Consider the following 22,160-nt stretch of genomic DNA (forward strand, 5'->3'; position numbering starts at 1 on the left):
AAATCAATAAAAATATATTTTAAATAAATAAAAGAATGAAATCACATCTGGAACTGGCTCAGGCTCAGGTCTATATATGGGCAACTGAATAAGTGATGTTTATACTTCCAGAAACCAGTATATATATATATATATATATATATATATATATATATATATATTTTAATTTAAATTATTCATTGCTTAAAGTATTACATATGCCTCTTTTTTCCCCTATGGACCTCTCCCCAGCTGCTCCCACCCCACAGCACATGCCCTCACACCCCTACTGTCTGTGTCCATTGGTTATGCTTATATGCATGCATACAAGTCCTTTGGTTGATCTCTTAACCACCCCCCAACCAACCCTCCCCTGACTTCCCTCTAAGGTTGGACGGTCTCTTCGATGCTTCTCTGTTTCTGGATCTATTTTTGTTCATCAGTTTATGTTGTTCATTATATTCCACAAATGAGTGAGATCGTGTGATATTCATCTTTCTCTGACTGGCTTATTTCACTCAGCATAACGCTCTCCAGGTTCATCCATGCTGTTGCAAAGGTTAAGAGTCTTTTTTTTTTTTTAATAGCAGCGTAGGATTCCATTGTGTAGATGTACCACCATTTCTTAATCCACTCATCTGCTGATGGGCACTTAGGCTGTTTCCAAATCTCAGCTATCGTAAATTGTGCTGCTATGAGCATAAGGGTGCATGTATCCTTCCTGACTAGTGTCAGGCAATATATTTTGAACACATAAAATAGGAGGGAAAAACCCTTGTAAGAATGTTTACTAACTGAATGTCCTCCTAAAGAAAAGATTCTATAAAAACTTAACAACAGTGGCTTACTGGGAACTTCCAGTTACACAACAAAAATTCCATCACAGATAATATTATAATGGTAACTCGTAATACAGAGACGGACTGGACAAAACAATCACCTGTTTGACAATGAAGACAATTCATATGACTAATCCCCACACTCTGACTGTGGAATAGCCACTGAGGTAGCAACGAATTAACTCCGCAAACAAAAATAACTTACAGAGTTGGCTCACTGGGATAATTAAGCAACAATAATTCACTTTCTCTATTGACTTTAAACATTTTCTGAGTTTTTACTGCCCTTAATATCATGATACTACAATTTTATTTATAATCTAATTCTTGAATTTTTTATCAGATTCCATGAAACACCAAACAGAAGTTAGTGCTTTGCGACCAGTGAGAGTTATTGGAAGGAGACCCTTGTTTTTCTATCTCCACAGATGAAGAGAGGGAGAGCACAACATTTAAGGTCCAATAGCTGGCTCCTTCCTGCCTCCAGGTACAGAGTGGGAAAATTCTCCAGGGCTTTTAGCTACCCTGCCTGTGCTCTGCACTCTAGGAAAGGATCCTAAATAACAGAAAAGCAAGAGCAGGATCCTCTATTCCAGATAGATCTACAGAAATCAGTGAGTTTTCCTGTGGAATAAAAATCTTCACAACAAAATTTCAGAATGAATTAGCAACCCCATCATATCCTAATGGTACTGTGTTTGCATAAAATAACAAAATGCACTTTATATTCTTCTCTTACCTGTCTACTCTCTCTTTGGGAGGACGTTGAAGAGGAGGCACTTCTATGGGTTGGAGTAGATGTTTTATGAGCTGGAGATATGCCCTTCTCATCTGAACTCATAGCTGCGGTTGGAGTCTAGTTGCGTGCACTTAAGGTCATCCCAATTGTGTCTCAAATTCAGACAAAGAAGTAGGTGAATTTCTAGCTTCAGTCCATTTTACGAATCAGGTTGGACTAGGAAAGAGAAGGTAAATATTGAGGGTGTCCAAAACATCTGAAAGCAAAACAAACAAATTATAACTCATGTAAATTTATATTTAGGAAAAATACTAAAATGTCAGTGAGAGGAAGAATTCTGACACATTAGGAAATATTTCTTCCTCTAGATTTTTAAGGTGGAGACTAAAAGTGTTAATATGTAACAAAAGTCTGTCCAAAAGGAAAGGGGAAGAAACTATATGCTAAAGTCACACTTTTCTCTTGTAGTCTTTGCTTTATTTATTTATTTAAAATATATTTTTATTGATTTCAGACAGGAACAGGGAAGGAGAGAGAGAAACATCAATGGTGAGAGAGAATTATCGATTAGCCACCTCCTGCACATGGGAATCTAGCCCACAACCTGGACATATGCCCTGACAGGGAATTGAACCATGACTTCCTGATTCATAGGTCAATGCTCAATCACTGGGCCATGAAAGCCGGGCTGTAATCTCTTTGTTTTAAAGCAGAGCTATGCTCTGGGCCCTCATGTCCAAGTACATCAGTTTTTTTCCCTCTGAAATTTAATTTCCCCTGCCCAATGGATTATAATAAGAGCTCATTCCATGCTTGTGTCCAGTTCAGTTATTTCATGTATGTGATGATTAAATCCAACATAAAACAGTCTGTCACAAAAGGCAAAAGGGCTCCTGTTTTTTGTGTATCATGTGATCCAGCCATTAGAAAGGATGAAGTAATACATATATCCATGGTTATTTGTGCCTCAAGTCTACAGCACACCTATATATGACTTTCTCAACACAACAATCAACAGGATTGAAAGCATCCACAGGTTGACAGGCAGGTCCCAGAACTGGGGTAGTGCTAGGAGTTGCTTCACTTATCCACAGCCAAGGACCACTTCATTTCTCATTTAGATTCATATAAGGAAAATCTGCATTGTAGGACTAGGGCTAAAAACGGTTCAATTGGCAACAGAGGTTGCTAAAAGAAGTCATTTTAAAGGTAATCATGACAGTGTGAGATGAAACACTAACACACCCATCTGTGACTCAAAACATTGGCCACTAAAATGAACTTCATCCTCTTCTAAGAAGATGAAAGGCCAAGTTCTAGCCCCCATCTTAATGCTTATACTCCTTGAAAGTACTCAGCCAAGTCTTTTGGAGCCAACAGAAATGCAAAGAGCTGCAGAGCGCTTCCCTAGTTTTGGAGCTAACAGAAATGCAAAGAGCTTACTCTTGGCTCAGGATAAGTTTCATTTGGTATTGGCAAAAGGCAGTCATAAACTGACACTTAAATAATCATCTAATCCTTTTTTGAATGAAAGCAGTCTAATAAGTGTGACTAAAATTTCTCAAGCCAAGCTCTGCTGCCAGCAACCAGAAAGCAAGAACACTGCTCAGATCCTTAATTTTAAGCACTTCACTTTCTGGTCCAAGATGTTTTACAAGTAAACGCTGACACTTGAGCTGAAAGTATGGAGGTTCTGTGATGTGCTCAAGTGCCCCCAAGGGATGAGGTTGAGACAACCAAACTCATTAAATTGTTATCCATTTGGAAGTAAATTCAATCTAAGCTACATCAAGGGCCAACATTTCCTCTGTGGCACTGTTGTTTTTTCTTAACCACATCCGACTTCACTTTCTGATGAACAATAATGCTAACATCTTGGTTTCTGTTTTAACTAAAAATGACATTTTCAGGGTAAGTTGTCTATGATGAAAGAGCAACATTTCGGTTGAATCATAGGTATGAATATCTATAATAATATCAAGAATGAAGAAAAGGTGAAAGAATTTAATCCATTCCAAGAATCGTTTTTGAGATTGTTGTTTTTTCTATTAATTTTTATTTTTTTAAAAAGATTCCAAGTACCTAATAAAAGGTTGAATGGGATCAAAATGCATTACAAGAGGAAGTATGAACTCTGTTATCAGGTTGCATCTACTTATTCTTTATTCTTAGAGTGTAAGAATGGCTGTGACATTTAAAAAAATACTTATTTCATCTCTACCAAAGCACATTTTCAGGAATTGCCTATTCTACACCAAAAAGAGCCCATGGATTTAAAGTCAACACCAACATAATTTTTATACTCAATGAGAAAAGTATTGTAGCTGGAAATAACATCATTATGAAAGATGAATATCTAATTTTTCTGTCTTATCACTCCTTCTTATCAATGGGATCGTTATAATGGTTTCTAGGTAGTGTACCATTTACATTTACACTGAGTAACATAAAGTTCTGATTTAGGGCCCTGGCCAGTGTGGCTCAGTTGGTTGGAACATTGTCCCATATATTGAAGGGTTGTGGGCTCGATTACCACTTAGGCACATACTTAGGTTGCAGTTTCAGTCCCAGGTCGGGGCACATATGGAAGGCAACAAGTTAATGTTCCCTCTCACAATGATGTTTCTCTCTCTCTCTCTCCCTCTCTCTCTCTCTCTCTCTCTCTCTCTCTCTCTCTTTTCTTAAAAATCAATAAGTATATCCTCAGATGAGGATTAAAAAAAATCAGATTTATGACCCAGGGACCTAACTAAACCAAAGGGTGGCAGAAAAGACTTCTAGAACTTGCTCTTCATAGGCACCATAACTTGTATGTGTTCAGAAACACATTTGAGACTGGGGACTAGTTAGCCTGAGCTAAGTTGTGATGTGGTAGCACAACTGCAAAATCTCAAGTCTTTACAAGAAAGGTTATTTCTTACTCATTTACAATCCTTTATAGGTCAGCTGTAGCCATGCTCTGTATCCTCTTCATCCAGGCTGAAGGAGCAACCCCCATGTCAGGGGTCCTCAAACTACGGCCCACAGGCCACATGCAAATACAAATATTGTATTTGTTCCCGTTTTGTTTTTTTACTTCAAAATAAGATATGTGCAGTGTGCATAGGAATTTGTTCATAGTTTTTTTTAAAAAGTATAGTCTGGCCCTCCAACGGTCTGAGGGACAGTGAACTGGCTTCCTGTTTAAAAGTTTGAGGACCCCTGCCCCACGTGAAGGGGGAAGGAGCCATGGCAGAACCATGAGATAGTTCTGAATGCCTTTGCTTGCAGTGGCACATATTACTCTCACTCACATTTTATTGGCCAAAGCAAGTCATGTGGCCAAACTGAGGTCAATGATGCATAAAAGTATAATTCCCCCAAAGGGAGAGGCAGTGAATAGTAGTGAACAAAAATATAATCTACTATATTTACCATAGAAAGATTAAAAGTATGGATGAAAATATTTAAATTGACTCGTTTTATCACATAGTAATTAACAATGGTTAACATTTTGATTCTGCTTTAACCAAAGTAGGAGAATAATGTGCATATTACCTATAATATGCTTTTTTTTATCAACAATATATCGGTAACAGTCTTCCTTATGAACAAAGAAACTTCAATATCACCACTCTTAATCACTACATATTAGGCCACCACTCAGATATACCACAATACATTTAACCTTTCTTGTACTGGGACATTTAGGTTGTATTCAGTATATTTTGAAACAATGAGATTTATCATGAAAGAGTTTGTACTAATTCCATATTCACTTTTTGATTATTGTAAAAATGACCTTCTTTGTTGATTTCAATACTTTTTTGCTTTATTTGGTATTATCTGCTCTGTTTTCAAGTGATAAATGAAATGTGTCCATCCTTTTATATTTAAACTTTCTATATCATTCTGTTCTTCTAGTAATGATCATGTTGGGATTACTTTTTTAAAAATCTAATTTTAGTGAAGTTTTTCCCATTTCCATTTAATGTCATAACTAATAGTTGACCCCTGGATATCATTTTATACTTCTTACTTTTGGGTTCTTCTCTGTTTCCTTTAAAGCTGGATATCTTTTTAAATAATCTGCCTTTCCTTATAATATTAATTTAATATGGTTCTAATCAACCTTTATATTTGCCATTAGTTTGAAAGATACAATTTCTCTTTTAAAGTTCTATTTGTTTTCCTTTAAGCTTTTCTAAGTCATAATGGAACCATCAGTCGGTAAGTGTCTAAGTCAAGAGTAAAATGGTATCTTATGAGTCTTCCCCCACCTACTAACCCGCCCCATCGCCACCTTCCCAAAATCAAAATATTCTCCTTCCATCTTCATCGCAGCCTTAATGACTTAATCTGGAGTTCTACAGAATTACTCTTGGGATTCTACAGCAAAAGATCCCACTTTTTTGGTTGGGGCACTAGGATCTCAAAGTGAGAATAAACTGTAAGAAAAGCAAAGTCTTTTCCGTCCCTTTCTCAAAGGCCTCCTTTTCTGCAAGTACAGCTGAGGTTTGTCATAAGACCTGGCTCAATCAAGATTTTCCTCAATTTGGAATATCAGCTTCATAAAATTAGGGTATAATTCTCCATAGATTAATTCTAATATTAATCTTTAATATTAGATTCTGTTTTAAGTAGTGTTTGGGTTATGAATGGTTTGTCTTTTTCAAGTCACCTGGGGCAGGGCATTCCTATCAATTGATTTTATCAATGCAAATGTCACTGCACTGCTGGGCAAAATAAATTAGTTTTCCATCAAGATCATCATTAGAACAAAGAATGTCTATTGTAATTATATATTAAAGTTCTTTTTTCTAAGAGAGGGTGGGCAATCTTTTGTATTTTTCAGGTCATTAATTAACTCATGGGTAAGAAAAAGGAAATCAAGGACTAATTTCAAGAAGATAAGCATGAGATGGAAGTGTAAAATCTGATAAACATTTTCCTACAACAAAATGACTAAAAGGATTAAACAAATTAAAAAGAGCATTAATACTTACACTAGGGAATGGTGGCCACCACATGTCATAAAATCTAAGGACTCACTTCATTCAGGGATCAAGTGAGGATATATGAAACCACATAGGACTCCCCATTTCAAGACAGTGAAGTGATGTGATAGGGAGAAAATCTGGCAACTCCACCAATTTCCCCCAAAGAGGAGAGGCATAAGGAAAAGGCTCCCCACATCTTAAGTGTTTTCTGAGACCATGGAGGCAGAGCAAGTAAATGGCCCTCTCTTGCCCTTTGCTGCCTTCTTCAGTCTTGGCTTCGGAAGAGCACCGTGGACATGTCTCAACGCACCCCCAAAGTACAGTCTCCCTTTTCCAGGCTGCCTTCTGGTGCAGTCATTTATAAAACTAAAAAGGAAAAAGTATACAAAGAGACAAGTTTTCTGATTGTGAATGACCAAGATTCTTCCCCACTCTCTTAAGGCGCTTTACTAAATAATGAAATAGGCAAACGTACATTCCACAAACCTACATTCTACCTCCAGGATGAATTGTAAAAGGAGGATTTGAATGTTAACCAAGTAACATGAAGGGAGCCAAGGATAACTGGCACAAATAATCTTTTGACAAAGAGCAGATCTCAAAAAAAAAATGTTTTAAAAAAATGTGTGTGAATAAAGCTCTATGGAAAATTATTCCCCTAAAAGGAGAGAAAATTTTTATGTCCAAAAGATGGTACTTTTATTGATGAGGGCTTATTTGGAATATTAATTCTAGCAAAAGACAGAGAGCCTTAGAGTACAAATGCTTTACACATTCACAAAATTTTTATAAAAAATGGAGTCTTTGCCGAAACCGGTTTGGCTCAGTGGATAGAGCGTCGGGTTGCGGACTGGGGGGTCCCAGGTTTGGTTCCAGTCAAGGGCATGTGCCTGGGTTGCGGGCACATCCCCAGTAGGGGATGTGCAGGAGGTAGCTGATCGATGTTTCTCTCTCATCGATGTTTCTAACTCTCTATCTCTCTCCTTTCCTCTCTGTAAAAAAATCAATAAAATATATTTTTAAAAAAATGGAGTCTTTGAATATGATAAGACAGACTCAGATGCAATTGAAACTGGCATAGGTAAGAAACTGAGGAAACAAATAATGACACCACATTTAAATGCAGTAATTAAAATGATATTAATGAAGCACAGAATGATTCTGCAGAAAAATCTAGTCATACATAGATTAGAAAGATGAAACTGAGGAAATTATCTTGCAAACAGAAAAAAGGCAGGAAAAAGTAAACCTTCATACTTTAAGTTCAAGGGTCATCATCTACTCATAAAATGGCATGCAATTATTTATTTTTGGAGTTTCTATTTAATATTTAATATTTAATATTTTCGGACTGCTGTTAACCCTGGGTAACTGAAACCATGGAAAGCAAAACCATGGGGGGGGGGGGGTGCTAATGTACATATTTTTAAAAAGAAAACATAAAAAAGATATCGGTTTCATAAACCATTAAGTAACAACCAAGTTTTTAAAATTACTATAAAGAGACAATGTTAATTATGTATGCCTACAATTCAAATGATACACAGGGAAAGCACTTGCTATACAAATTACATAAAACTATGCCAAAATGTGACTTGACTTAAGAGGGAAAATGGTTCCTCACTATACCTGGGGCATTGCCATTTCAGATATAAGTAAAAGCCTTGTACAGCAAAGGTTTTCCCTTCCCTTAGGTCACATTGCTTCTAGTTTCCTCCAGTAATTTAAGAATTCACTGTTCTACTTATTTAGTTATAACTTTTCATATGGAAGTTTCCCTGAAAGTCAGCTTAAATCGGCCATTTTCAAATACCACACTAATCTCTGTTAAGTTAGAATGTGATAATGTCTTTATTAGAAAACTATAATTTGAGCTGATATATTTTCTAATTAGGACATTGGTCCCTAGATTTAATAATTATATACTCTTCCCAATCTAGTTTTAACTTTGTACTTAGTATGATTTTGCACTTTAGATTCCAGGAATATGGTCCAACTCTTACCTCCTGTTTTAGGGTTTGCTGGCGCTTGGGCATTATGCATTGAATTGTTCTCAGAACTGAATCTTCAGAAAATTATTGTTAGAAGATATCAGGGAATACTTCTTGTCCTGAACAATCAAACTACCACTTGTACTGTTTCCCCAAGTAATCCTTCTTCTCTGGGCCTCTCATTTTATACTGAACAAAGCATAAGTGGCCTTACAAAGAATTACAGAGTAATCAGACAGCACAGTAAAAACGTCATTTGAGGTCAAAGTCCTAAGAAGAAAGTGCCACCTCCTTCCCAGCTATCTCTGTCATGCCAGAGAAAAAGTACCAATAAAAATAACAGGCTCTTTCTATGTGCCAGTCCTGGATGCCGAGTACTTTTCATCCACTCTCAGTAACTCTCCTGCTATTCAGTATACAGGCAGGGAAAATAGGGCTTAGATGGCTTATTAAATCTATTTGACACATTTTTTCACTGCACTTTACCCTTGATTTACTAATAAACCAATGAATAAACTAAGCAACATATCAAGTTTTTTAGGGTTTGGTACATAACTTATGGCACTAACTTATACAGGTTCTTAATCTGGAATTCATGAACAGCTTTAGCATATTCTTTAAAACCCCAGAAATATGAAAAGTGGTGGATATACATGCATTATATTTTCCTAGGGAAATATTCAATAGCTTTCATCACATTATCAAAAGGTATCCTTGTGAGTTTATATTTCTAAAATGATTGTTACCAGCACAGGTTAAAAAATATCCATGGGTATAAAAGCTGTACAACATATTTAATATAAAGAGATCACATGACATTTGATTTTGATGGGAGCATGTGCCATGGATTCTTGACAAGGCCATTTGGATACCATCACTCAGTAATTTTACCAGTGCTAATTTTCTAAGATTTTCCAGCCACTGTTTTATTCATCACTTTGTTTCTGACCCTTGCTAACATGTTTTGAAAGGAAGCTTTGGTACTATCATAATTCATATTTTAACAGGAAAAAATAATATTTGGAAATACGGTTCCCATGACTGATAATAGGTACTGGTTGTCAGCAGAGAGCAAAGAGTTTTTAACAACAATAAGAAATATCAAAAAAAAAAATGTCTCTGCTTTGTGACATTAAGTAACAATTCATAAATCCATGTTGAGTGTGTAAACTCTTACTGGGGTACCAGTGACTTAAATAACAGCACATGTCCTCAACAGCAATTTCCTATCAAAATAATAGCTTCTGTGCTGATTTGAGTTATGCTGAAGAATTGGCCAAAGGAGGCAGACTGGCTTAGGCTAAAAATGTTCCTGAACTACCCTATTAGATTGCTGGTGGGAATGTAAAATGGTGTCACTGCTATTGAAAATGGTATGGAAGTTTCTCAAGAAATTAAAAATAGAATTACCATGTGATCCCGTAATTCCAATTCTGGGTATTTATCCAAGGGAATTTATTGCATGGATTTGAACAGATATCTGTATACACATTGTTTATAATATCCAAAAGGTGAAAGCAACCCAGATAAATGGATAAACAAAATGTGGGATATTCATGCAATGGAATATTACTCAGCCTTAAAAAGTATGAAAATTCTGACACGTAGTACAACATGGATGAATCATGAAGACATTATGCTAGATGAAATAAGCCAGGCACAAAAGGACAAATACTGTATGCTTCGATTTATCTGAAGTACCTAGAGTAGTCAAATTCATAGAGACAGAAGTAGAAGGGTGGTTGCCAGGGTCCGTGAGGAGGAGGGCATGGAGAGTTCATGTTTAATGCATACAGAGTTTCAGTTTGGAAGATGAAAAAGTTTTGGAGGTGGAAGGCGGCTTTCTCAGTCCATTCAGCTGCCGTAACTAATTACCACAGACTGGGGCTTTATAAACAAATATTTATTTCTCACAGTTCTAGGGGCTGGCAAGTCCAGGACCATGGCACCAGCAGATTCAGTGTCTGGTAAGAACCTGCTTCCTGGCTCATAAATGGCCATCTGGTTGCTGTGTCCTCACATGGTGGAAGGCAACAGGGATATCTTTGAAGTATCTTTTATAAGGGCACTAATTCCATTCATGAGAGCTCCACCTTCATGACCTAATCCCTTCCCAAAGGCCCCCACCTCTTAATAGAATCTCCTTGGGAGTTAGGATTTCAACATATGAATTTTGGAAGGAAACAGACATTCAGACCATAGTGGTGATGGCTACAGAACAAAGTGAATATATTTAATGCTGTTAAACTATACACTTCAAAATGGTTAAAATGAGCTCAGCTGGTTAGAGAGTCGTCCCAATATGCTAAGGTTGCAGGTTCGATTCCCCCAGAGCAAGCACATATAAGAATCAATCAATGAATGCATAGAGAACAAGAAAAAAAAATCATCATCCTATCTAATAAAAGAGAAACATGGTAATTAGCATACGTCCGCTACCCTTCCCACTGGCTAATCAGGGCGATATGCAAATTAACTGCCAGCCAAGATGGCGGCCGGCAGCCAGGCAGCTTGAAACTAACATGAGGCTTGCTTGCTTCAGTGACAGAGGAAACCAATGTTCCCCGCCTTCCGCTGCCGGCCTCTGAGCTTGCAGTTTGAAACATTGTAACAAATATAGAAGCTAAACAAAACCCCAGAAACCTGCTTTCAGCGAGCCGGGATCTCAGAGCTGGAGTTGATACAGTGTTTCGATTATAGAACCCAAACAAACCAGATACCTGCTTTCAGCAGCCGAGGCCTCAGAGCTGGAGCCAGAGCTAAAGCTGGCCCAGAATAAAAAAGAAAAGAAAAAAAGGAGCAGTTGGGAGCTTCAGTCACCCACCAGACTGAAAACAGCCATCAGCCCCTCACCCAGGCTGGCCAGGCACCCCAGTGGGGACCCCCACCCTGATCCAGGACACCCTTCAGGGAAAACCAGCTGGCCCCCACCCGTGCACCAGGCCTCTATCCTATATAGTAAAAGGGTAATATGCCTCCCAGCACCAGGATCAGCGGAGCCGTGAGGCCTCCCAGCACTGGGATTAGCGGAGCTGAGAGGCCTCCCGGCACCAAGATCAGTGTGACAGGGGGCAGCGCCCAAACCCCCTGATCGCCCTGCGGCTCTGTGTGTGACAGGGGGCGGGGCCACAACCTCCCTATCCACCCTGCTCTGTTCGTGACAGGGGAAGGCACCCCAACCCCCTGATCAGCCCTGCTCTGTGCTTGATAGGGGGGAACTCCCCAACCACCTGATCACCCCGTGGCTCTGTGTGTGACAGGGTGCGGCGCCCCAACCCCCTGATCGGCCCTGCTCTGTGTGTGACAGGGTGCGGCGCCCCAACCCCCTCACCCCACGGGCCCCGCTCTGTGTGTGACGGGGTAGAGCCATAACCTCCCCATCGGCCCTGCCCGGAGTGTGACAGTGGCGGCGCCCCAACCCTCTGATCGGCCCTGCTCTGTGGGTGATAGAGGGTGGTGCCCCAACACCCCCTCCACGGGCCCTGCTCTGTGTGTGATGGGGTAGAGCCATAACCTCCCCATCGGCCCTGCCCTGAGTGTGACAGTGGCGGCGCCCCAACCCACTGATCGGCCCTGCTCTGTGGGTGATAGAGGTCGGCGCCCCAACCCCCTGATGGGCCCTGCTCTGTGCATGACAGGGGGGAGCTCCCCAACCCCCTTATCGGCCCTGCTCTGTGTGTGACAGGGTATGGAGCCCCAACTTCCCTGATGGGCCCTGCTCTGTGCATGACAGGGGGCAGTGCCCCAACCCCCTGATTGGCCCTCCTCTGTGCGTGACAGTGGGTGGCGCCGCAACCTCCCCATCGACCCTGCCTTGAGTGTGACAGGGGGCGGTGCCCCAACCCCCCAATCGGCCCTACCCTGAGCGTGACTGAGGGTGGCATCACAACCTCCCGATCCGCCCTTCTCTGAGCCTGACCAGGGAATGCACCTAGGGATTGGGCCTGCCCTCTGCCACCCGGGAGCAGGCCTAAGCCAGCAGGTCGTTATCTCCCGAGGGGCCCCAGACTGCGAGAGGGCACAGGCCGGGTTGAGGGACCCTCCCTCCCTGCCGAGTGCACAATTTTTGTGCACCGGGCCTCTAGTATATAATAAAACCCTAATATGCAAATCGACCAAACGGCTGAACGACTAGTCGCTATGATGCGCACTGACCACCAGAGGGCAGACCCTCAATGCAGGAGCTGCCCTCTGGTGGTCTTGCCCTCTCACAGGGGGATTACTGATCAACCAGAAGCCAGGCTTACAGCTGGCGAGTGCAGTGGTGGTGGCAGGAGCCTCTCCCTAAGCTGGCAGTTGGACATCCCCTGAGGGGTCCTGGACTGTGAGAGGGTGCAGGCTGGGCTGAGGGATAACTCACCCGCCTCACCCAGTGCATGAATGTTGTGCACCAGGCCTCTAGTGAATGCATAAATAAGTGGAACTACAAATCAATGTTTCCCTCTCTCTTCCTATCTTTCTCTATAAATGAATAAATGTTTTAAAAAATGGTAAATTTTATGTATATTTTACAACAAGAAAGTTCCTGTATTATCAGCTATTATAACATGCAGGCATTAATACTATGCTACTTTGTGCTTAGGTTTCATCTTCTTTATAAAATCTTCCCTATTCTATTAGACAGAATTGTCACTTTAATATGTATTACTTCTATACTTATGCATACATATATTATTGAATAAGCATTATACTATGCTTTTTTGTATTGATTCTGTATAATTTTTGAAGGTGGGGACTCTATCACTTTCATTACTGTAGTCTAATGACATGGGCCACAAAAACCACTCATATTGTTTACTGGGCTTATCATTTTAGTTAAGACTTGAGTTTTCTGTCATATCCATCAGGAACAGATGATTGTGCTCACAAGCTGCCTGTACATAACCACCCTCATGTCAGTTCTTTGGTTTTACTATATTTTCTCAAAGACAACCCAAAATAACCCAAATGATTTGCAGACTGGAGTTCCCTATCTGTTCAGTAGCCAGCTGAAGAGAAAGACTGTACAAAGTTCAACATTCCCAAAAGAAAACCTCTTACTTGTCCTCAAATAAAGACACACACACACCCATCCCCAGGCTGCTAATGGTACTCTAGAGGCCTGGGCCATTATTAGGTTCTGTTCTCCTGGTGCCAAGTCGTACATTAGGATTAGGAATAGAGGCAGCAGGCAGCAGCATAATTCTTTCAAAACACCACTAATGGGCTAGCCTGGTTGCACAGAATTACTGCACCTGCCACCTACCTAATTTACTAGCCATTATCTACTTAATCACAGATATTTCATGGTCAGGAACCTTAAGCAGAATTTTTTAAAAATGTCATCCCTCCAGAATGGCAATGTTTATGCAGACCTTTACATATCAGGGTGCCCAGAATTCAACTTGCTTTGGGCATCCACAATAAGTATTGGTTTCAATTATGCTCATTCATTGTCACAGGAGGAAGGAACAGCTGACAGTAACTGAGGATCTACTGCCAGGCCCCAGGTTCTTTTTTTTTAAAATATATTTTATTGATTTTTTACAGAGAGGAAGGGAGAGAGAGAGAGAGCCAGAAACATCGATGAGAGAGAAACATCGATCAGCCGCCTCCTGCACATCCCCCACTGGGGATATGCCCGCAACCCAGGTACATGCCCTTGACCGGAACCGAACCTGGGACCCTTCAGTCCGCAGGCCGACGCTCCATCCACTGAGCCAAACCGGCCTCGGCAGGCCCCCGGTTCTTCAGCATTTGATTAAATGTGGTCATCTGCGCACTCTCAGGGTGAGTGCAGCTCAGGAGACCACCATGGGCATCTCTCCCTAGCTCAGCCTTCAGAGACGTCCCCTTGGGAACCTGAAATTAGCTATGTAAATTAGCACTTTATTTTTGAGACCCTATTTTTAAACACTTAACAGTACACCACTACATATACCCTGTGGTGTTTTTGTTTGTTTGTTTGTTTTTAATATATTGTTATTGATTTCAGAGAAGAAGGGAGAGAGAAACATCAATGATGAGAGAGAATCATTGATCAGCTGCCTCCTGCACACCCCCTCCTGGGGATTGAGCCAACAACCTGGGCATGTACCCTTGACCAGAATCAAACTGGGGACCCTTCAGCCCACAGGCTGACACTCTATCCACTGAGCCAAACTGACTAGGGCCTAATTTATGTCTTTAAATAGATTGGATGGCCTAGCCTTATTAAAAATATAGCCTACAAATAAATATAGGAGCGTCATCAAATAACACAATTATTGAGATTATTTTACTCTCAAATATCTTTCAGATATGATACAAAGTGGAGGAATAGGAGTCCTGCTGGCTTAACAAACCATATTTGAGGTCCAGAAAGAGTGTCATATTCATGGTACATTAGAATTAACAAAGAAATGAGTGTCAGAAAGCTGGAGCTCCAGCCTTCTTTTTCAGCAGATCACATGATTTTGTGTGTCAGGTCTTCACTTCCTCAATGCAGGGAAGATACTTCTGTGCCCAACTCACCTCATGGGATTTTGTGGAAATCAAGAAAGAAAACCTTACTTTAAAAGACACACAAAAAGGAATAAAGCTTGAAGAGAGAATACAGGATCTATTTCACTCTGAAACACCACTAAATTCAACAGAAAAGGGATTTTTTTTTTTTTTTTAAGTAAAACTCCCCAAGAGCGGTGAGAACAAGGGACAACAGCAACAGAAATTGGACTGAAAACCAGCAGTAAAAAGACATTTGGGTCATAAGTGAATCCACTCCTGTCAAAAGACAATTAATTGGAAGTTTAAGAAATTCAAAGGATGGTTTAAAATGTCACTTGATACTGAATTGGGATGAAAAAAGCTTCTTTTCCCCAAATCCCAAGCTTGGGGGAAAAAATAGTGTTAATTGTTTGCTACAGAAGTTCTGAAAGGTGGTCCCTGGATCAACATGAGAGCTGGGAACTTATCCCAAATGGAAACTATTGAGCTCATCATCCACACTAATGAACCAACAACCCGGAGGGTGGGGCCCTGCTCTCGGTTAAAACAAGCCTGACACTGGGCATTAGTAGGTGTAAAGGATGGCCAAATGGGCCCTGTTCTTTTCTCTATGGTGCCCGTTTCACTAAAAGCCCCAGGTGAAAAAGATTTTCTAATTCCCACCTGAAGGATGACATTCTAAATAGTCCAAGAAAATTTTAAGAAAATGAATGAATTTGCCCTGACCGGTTTGGCTCAGTGGATAGAGCGTCGGCCTGCGGACCGAAGTGTCCCGGGTTCGATTCCGGTCAAGGGCATGTACCTCGATTTCGGGCACATCCCCAGTACGGGGTGTGCAGGAGGCAGCTGATCGATGTTTCTCTCAAGTTTCTAACTCTCTATCCCCCTCCCTTCCGCTCGGTAAAAAAATCAATAAAATATATTTTTAAAAAAGAAAATGAATGAATTTAAGAATAAAAAGGAAAAATGTAAATTAACTCTATATGTTAATTTTGGGGGGTTTTTTGGTATTTTTTCACCCATGTTTTATTTTTTTTCTTTAAATGTTTTATTTTGAAATAATTTTAGGTTTACAGAAAAGTTACAAATATACTATAGGGAGTTTCTGTATACTCTTCACCCAAGACTTCCTCTAGTTTTCAGAAGCTGACAAAAGAAATTTTAATCTCAGTGTTTAACTATGTATAGTGCCAGTTGAAAAAAAATTACACATTTGGAAATAAATTCAAGTGCCAAATTTGCAGTTATTATTTAAATAAACTGTGCAGTACTTTCAAATTTAGTATTCTAAACACGAAAGTTTAGTCAGCAATCACCCCTCAGCTTGTGTCACCTCGGCATATGCTGTCATTTTCTAGCACAATATTCTTTTCATTTTCCTCACAGCACTTACCTTACTCAGTAGTTACATGATTTATTTATTGGCTTATTGTCTATCCCTAGAGACTTTACCCATTATGTTTCATGCTGTCCTTGTTTTAACCCCAGGGCCCAGATCAGTGCCTGGTACATACTGAATAGGTACTCAAAAGACTTTGCTGGATAAATGAACAGATGAATGAATGAGGAACACTTTAAATATAGCAACTGTGATATAAAATACATGATAAAAAAAAACACACCTATTTATATTATTATTGTTTCTGAAATTTCAAACCTTTAAAGTCTACCACCAGCCTTATACAGTTGGCATTTTGGAAGCCTATCTGCTAGTCCAACATCTCTGAAATCACTTCTTATTGGGGCAAAGATTAGAATTATTACTCCTGATATACTCTTGTTCTTCAAAAGCCAAACCTTTCTTTTTTAAAAAAATGTATCTTTATTGTTGAAAGTATTACAGATATCTGCTTTGTTTTTTGTTGTTGTTTGTTTTTTCACCAGCCCCTCCCAATCCTTTGCCACACTATTGTCTGTGTCCATGCCTTTCAAAGTGACTATTGAGTCACTGCATACAGGATTTCCCAGCATTATTCACTTAGTGTGAAAAGTGAATAACATAAAAAGTCAATAAAAAAAGTCAGTAACATTTTAAATCACCCTCAAAGTTAGACTAATTCAAGTATTAAGCATCCTTGCATATGAAAAAACATTTTTAAAAAATTCACAAATATTAGATTCCAATCTTATTGTAGTTTGGGAATGGGACATGTTAGGAAGATAGGTAAAAAAATTTAAAAGACTAAAGGAGGAATGAAGCAGCCCTTTTTTTTCCTACCCATTGCCAGCACTCAGCTTCACATTCAAAGAACTGCCTGATCCTAGGAAAAAGAAAGGAAGGATAGTTAGATGGCAAAGAGGGAGGGAAGAAAGGGAGACTACCTATTTCCATATTCTCAGTGAACTCTTACATTTCTCCTAAGATAAAATGTTATAAAATATATCCCAAAATCAAAGTACTTGACCAGCCCTGGCAGGGTGGCTCAGTTGGTTGGAGCATCATCCCATACACCAAAAGGTTGCTGGTTCAATTCCTAGGCACATACCTGGGCTGTGGTTCAATCCCCCACTGGGGCATGTACAGGAGGCAACTGATCAATGTTTGTTTTTGTGTTTTTTTTTCACATCGGTGTTTATCTCTCCCCCATATTCTCTAAAATCAATAAAAACATATCCTCAGGTAAGGATTGGTAGGGTTTGGGGGCAATCAGTCCAAAATAAGCAATCCTAAAATATCCAGTTGTCAAAATAGAAGAAAGCAAGAAAACAAAAGTGCTGGGACACTCTCTGCTTCATTCAGAGTGTCTACCTTTCTTCTGTGTCTGGGCCTGCACTGTGATGAGGAGTAAACACTAATACATGCATTCAATTCAGCACATATTGATCCACCATCTAAAGAGCACAATAATCGCATTGTCACTTCTGGAACATCTCCTGCTTATGCTGTAATGAGTTGCCAATAACTCAAATTATCTAGTGAACTAAAGACTTAATGGACTGAATCTCACTGCCAATAAACATATCCACATTAATAAAAAAAAATGGACTGAGGGAAAAATTCATCTTCTGACCATATGCATAAATTTTGAAAAACCAAAAATAATGATAATAAACGGTATATAAAACTCTATATTTCTTCTCTACATAAAAATAAAACCATAAGTAGGATTAATGCTAAGCTATTCATTTGAAACCATTTGATGTACTTAAAAGATAAGCAAATAAGTTCTGTAATGTTATTTTAAGCCAAGATTTTCAGTGTATAAGAGAAGAGACACAAATATCAAATCCAGTAATATTAACACTCCATAAAGTTAACTTGGAAAAATCAATATAAACTCCTCATTTCTAAAAGTGTATATATATATATATACAGTATATACACTTACTACCATGTCCCTTGAAAAACAACCGATAAGACTGTGCACCACTAATGCCCAGATTGTAGTATCTAAATTCCATTTTCTACTAAAAGGCATCGGAGCTCCTAGAATGGTTGACTCTTAGACTTCACATTAAATGAGCAAGAGGAGCTTGGGGCAGCCTGTCGTACCAAGAAGCAGGTTAGAGAAACGAAGGGGACAGGAGTGCTTTGGAATGTTTTGTATCTTGATCTGGGTGCTGATTACATAGGAATGTTCAGTCTGTGAAAATTCACTGTGATTCACTTATGATAGTTTCTCTTTTCTGCATGTATATACAGGAGCCAATTTGAAAGGGCTCCCAATGAACAAAGAAGGTTTTATTTATAGCATTCAGAAAAACAAAATCACTTCAACTGATTAAAACATAATAAATATTTTTAAAATTTATGAATTTACAATAATACTCAAGAAAAAGAGGAACTGTCCCCCTAAAACAGCCAAAAAAAAAAAATCTTTGATCACCTTTTGACGAAACTGAAGAACCATCTCTGAAACTGTCTACTCAAAGCAAAGTAGTAAACACTTGCCCTGCCTTTCCTACACGAACTGTATTTCAGGTCACCAAATGCTAGTTGATAAGGCAATGTGCCTTACAAAAGAATTCCAGCTAATAAATGTAGAAAGACTGATAGGATGGGGTGAGGTGGGGGCTGGAGAAATCACCAGTTTTATAATCCCTAATGAAATAATGTATTCAGACAATGATTATTAAAGAACAAAATCATTAGTTGAAAAAAATTGATGGGGGAAACTTCACAATAGATCAGGATATTATTCCCTGAAGCTATTCTGTTGTTGAATCTTAGAATCACTAAAAGTGGGGCAACCAGACCATATAGGCCTCCTGGGGTGATATTAAATGAAGTACACTCCACCATGGAAGCAGAATTCTTGTCAGAAAGTAGAATCTGAATCTAATCAAGCTTTTAAATCTAACTTCCAGTTTCTAATAATCTGGGTGACAGAGAAAAAGGTTAAGTAACAATCAGACAAATGCAGCACGTGGATCGTTCTATTGCACATTGGCTTGATTTCTTTAAGTAAATGACTTGGGAAAGGGTGGAACATACCAGATAAAAGAGACTTAAGAGGCTTAAGAGGCTCAATAGCCAAGTGAAATGTATGTACTTTGGATCTGATGAAACTAAACCAACTATAAAAAGACAATTTTGAGAAATATGTAATAGGTAGTAAGTGATATCAAAGAATTAGCATTCAATTGTTTGGTGTGACAATGGCCATTATAGTTTTGTAGAAAAATGTTCATATTAACAATGCATACTGAAGCATGTATGTTGGATATAACATGTCTATGTCTAGGGACTTCAGAATAAAAGAGGAAAGGGATAAATGAATCTGGGTGTGTGCATATGGGAGCTCACCATACTATTCTCTTTACTCGTGTATAAATTTGAAATTTTTCTAAATTTGAAATTTTTCTAAATTTTTAAATAGGAAGAAAAGCAAAAACATTGAAAAATGAAAAAAAAATTAAAAACAAAACTCTTGCAGTGTTATTTATGATAGCCAAGATTTGGAAGCAACCTAAGTGCCCATCATTAGATGAGTGGATAAAAAAAATTGTGGTACATTTACACAATGGAATATTATTCAACCATAAAAAAGTAGGATGGACCTGGAGAGTATTATGCTAAGTGAATAAAGCTAGTCAGAGAAAGACAGGTACCATATGATTTCACTTATATGTGGAATATTATGAACTAAATAAAGTAACTAACAAAATAGAAACAGACTCATATATACAGAGAACAGACTAATAGCTGTCAGAGGGGAGGGGGGTTGGAGGGCTAGGTGAAAAAGGCGAAGGGATTAAAAAACAATAACTCATAGACACAGACAACAGTATGGTGATTACCAGAGAGAAAGGGGGGTAAGTGGGAGGTAGAAGAGAGTAAAGGGGGGATAAATGGTGATGGAAGGAGGCATAACTTGGTGTGGTGATGAAGTATTATACACCTAAAACCTATATAATTTTATTAACCAAATCCTTCCAATAAATTCAATATAAAAATAAAATTGTTTGTAAGCAAAAAAGAAAAAACATTTCCCTTTCCCCTACTACTTATATATGAAACCCTTGATATTAACAATATTCTCCTTTTTTCACTTAATTACTTCTTCATTTCTACTTTTACTATATATGTACTTATTTCTCAAATCTAGTCTAAATTTATTTTTCAAATCTAAATTTTCTGAGGTTTAGGTGACTCATTTTTCTAAAATCCTACTCACCAGATTGAGAAAGACAATCCAGTGCTCAGTCTTTACCTCTGGACACTCTTTCCTGGTCCCTTATTCCCATTCTTTTCAACTGAGCGAGAAGGAAACTTCAGTGCCTCCTCACTCTTCTTTCCTGGAGAGAAGAGCCGGCTTTGGGCCTGCTACCTCCCTCTCAGCCCTTCAGCTGTGAGAACTGGGTGTCTCTTAAACAGAAGAGCGACACCTGAGAGACAGAGCAGGAGGGGCGGCCAGGGAGGAAGGCAGGGGCAAGTAAAATGGCTTCTGCATTGCTAGTTCTCCTTGGATATTCTCCCCATCTCCACCACCTGGGGGAGATGTCTCATGATCCGCCTCTTTGCCATGCTGGGGTCCAATATTCTTTCTCCTCTTCAGTTTTTGTGGAACCATGTTACCCTTGCAGACTAGTGAGATGATTTTTCTGAATTTTCCTTTCTCACCACATTTCTGTCTTAATGTGTCAACAGGCTCCCTACTTTGGTTCCATTTTTGCAGTCCTGTCTAACCTTTCTCAGGCAGTTAAGCGAAATGGAATGTGATGCTGATAACAGGCACTCCGAGGAAAAAAGATAAAGAGGCTTTCTGAAAGCATCTCTGAGTATACATACAACAAACTAATTCCTACGACGAAAGAATAATAAAAATAAACACATTTCGTCAAGGAAATGAGATACCAATCACCTGCTTTTTCCTTTTAAAGAAGAGTTTCATTTCTCAGTCAAGTCACAACCCAGCAAATGTGTGGAAACAAATTTCCAGTTACTTTATTTCCATGAACTTAAACCTGATAGTCAAAGGACTCACGTACATTTCATCTTTGCTTGTGGTCAAGTATCAAGGGATCCTAGGCAATACTGACCTAAGAGATTCCATGAGATAGGGCAAAGGAATGCAGCCAGAAGGACAGTAAACTGAAATAAGCATCCAACCCTGTCGGCCTGTTTTCTTGTTTGCTTCAACATTAAAAACGGATATCCTGAGGCCTGAAATCTGCTTACGTAACAGCCACTACCTGTTTGAAGTTGATGGGTTGTTGGGATAAGAACTGCTGTTCTGAGGATTTTGGCATCTATGTTCATGAGGGATATTGGCTTGTAATTCTCTTTCATTGTGTTGTCTTTACCTGGTTTTGGTATTAGGGTGATGCTGGCTTCATAGAATGAGCTTGGAAGTGTTCCTTCCTCTTAGATTTTTTGTAGTAGTCTGAGGAGGATAGGTTTTAGTTCTTCCTTGAATGTTTGGTAAAATTCCCCTGTGAAGCCGTCTGGCCCTGGGCTTTTGTTTGCCGGAAGGTTTTTGATGACTGCTTCAATTTCTTCCATACTTATTGGCCTGTTGAGATTTTTAGATTCTTCCTGATTGAGTTTTAGAATGTTGTATTTTTCTAGGAATATGTCCATTTCCTCCAGGTTGTCTAGTTTGTTGGAGTAGAGTTGTCCATAGTATTTTTTAACAATCATTTGTATTTCTGTGGGATCTGTTGTTATTTCACCTCTATCATTTCTGATTTTGTTTATTTCGGTCCTCTCTCTTTGCACAATCTT

General features: G+C 39.1%; 1 protein-coding gene across 2 annotated transcripts in view; it reads right to left on the reverse strand.

Moving 5' to 3' along the window:
- The window catches only part of OSBPL6 (oxysterol binding protein like 6), a 181,798-nt gene that overhangs the window by 73,801 nt on the left and 85,837 nt on the right, over positions 1 to 22,160 (reverse strand). The window contains exon 3 of one of the 2 annotated variants that reach the window (XM_081095262.1): positions 1,558 to 1,813. In XM_081095262.1, the coding sequence (XP_080951388.1) occupies positions 1,558 to 1,659 (102 nt within the window). In that variant the 5' untranslated portion in view covers positions 1,660 to 1,813. The remainder of the gene's footprint in view (positions 1 to 1,557; positions 1,814 to 22,160) is intronic. The other variant, XM_081095263.1, reaches the window with a different exon arrangement.

Source organism: Myotis nattereri, assembly GCF_964212035.1.
Source record: "Myotis nattereri genome assembly, chromosome: 7".
Lineage (NCBI taxonomy): Eukaryota > Metazoa > Chordata > Mammalia > Chiroptera > Vespertilionidae > Myotis > Myotis nattereri.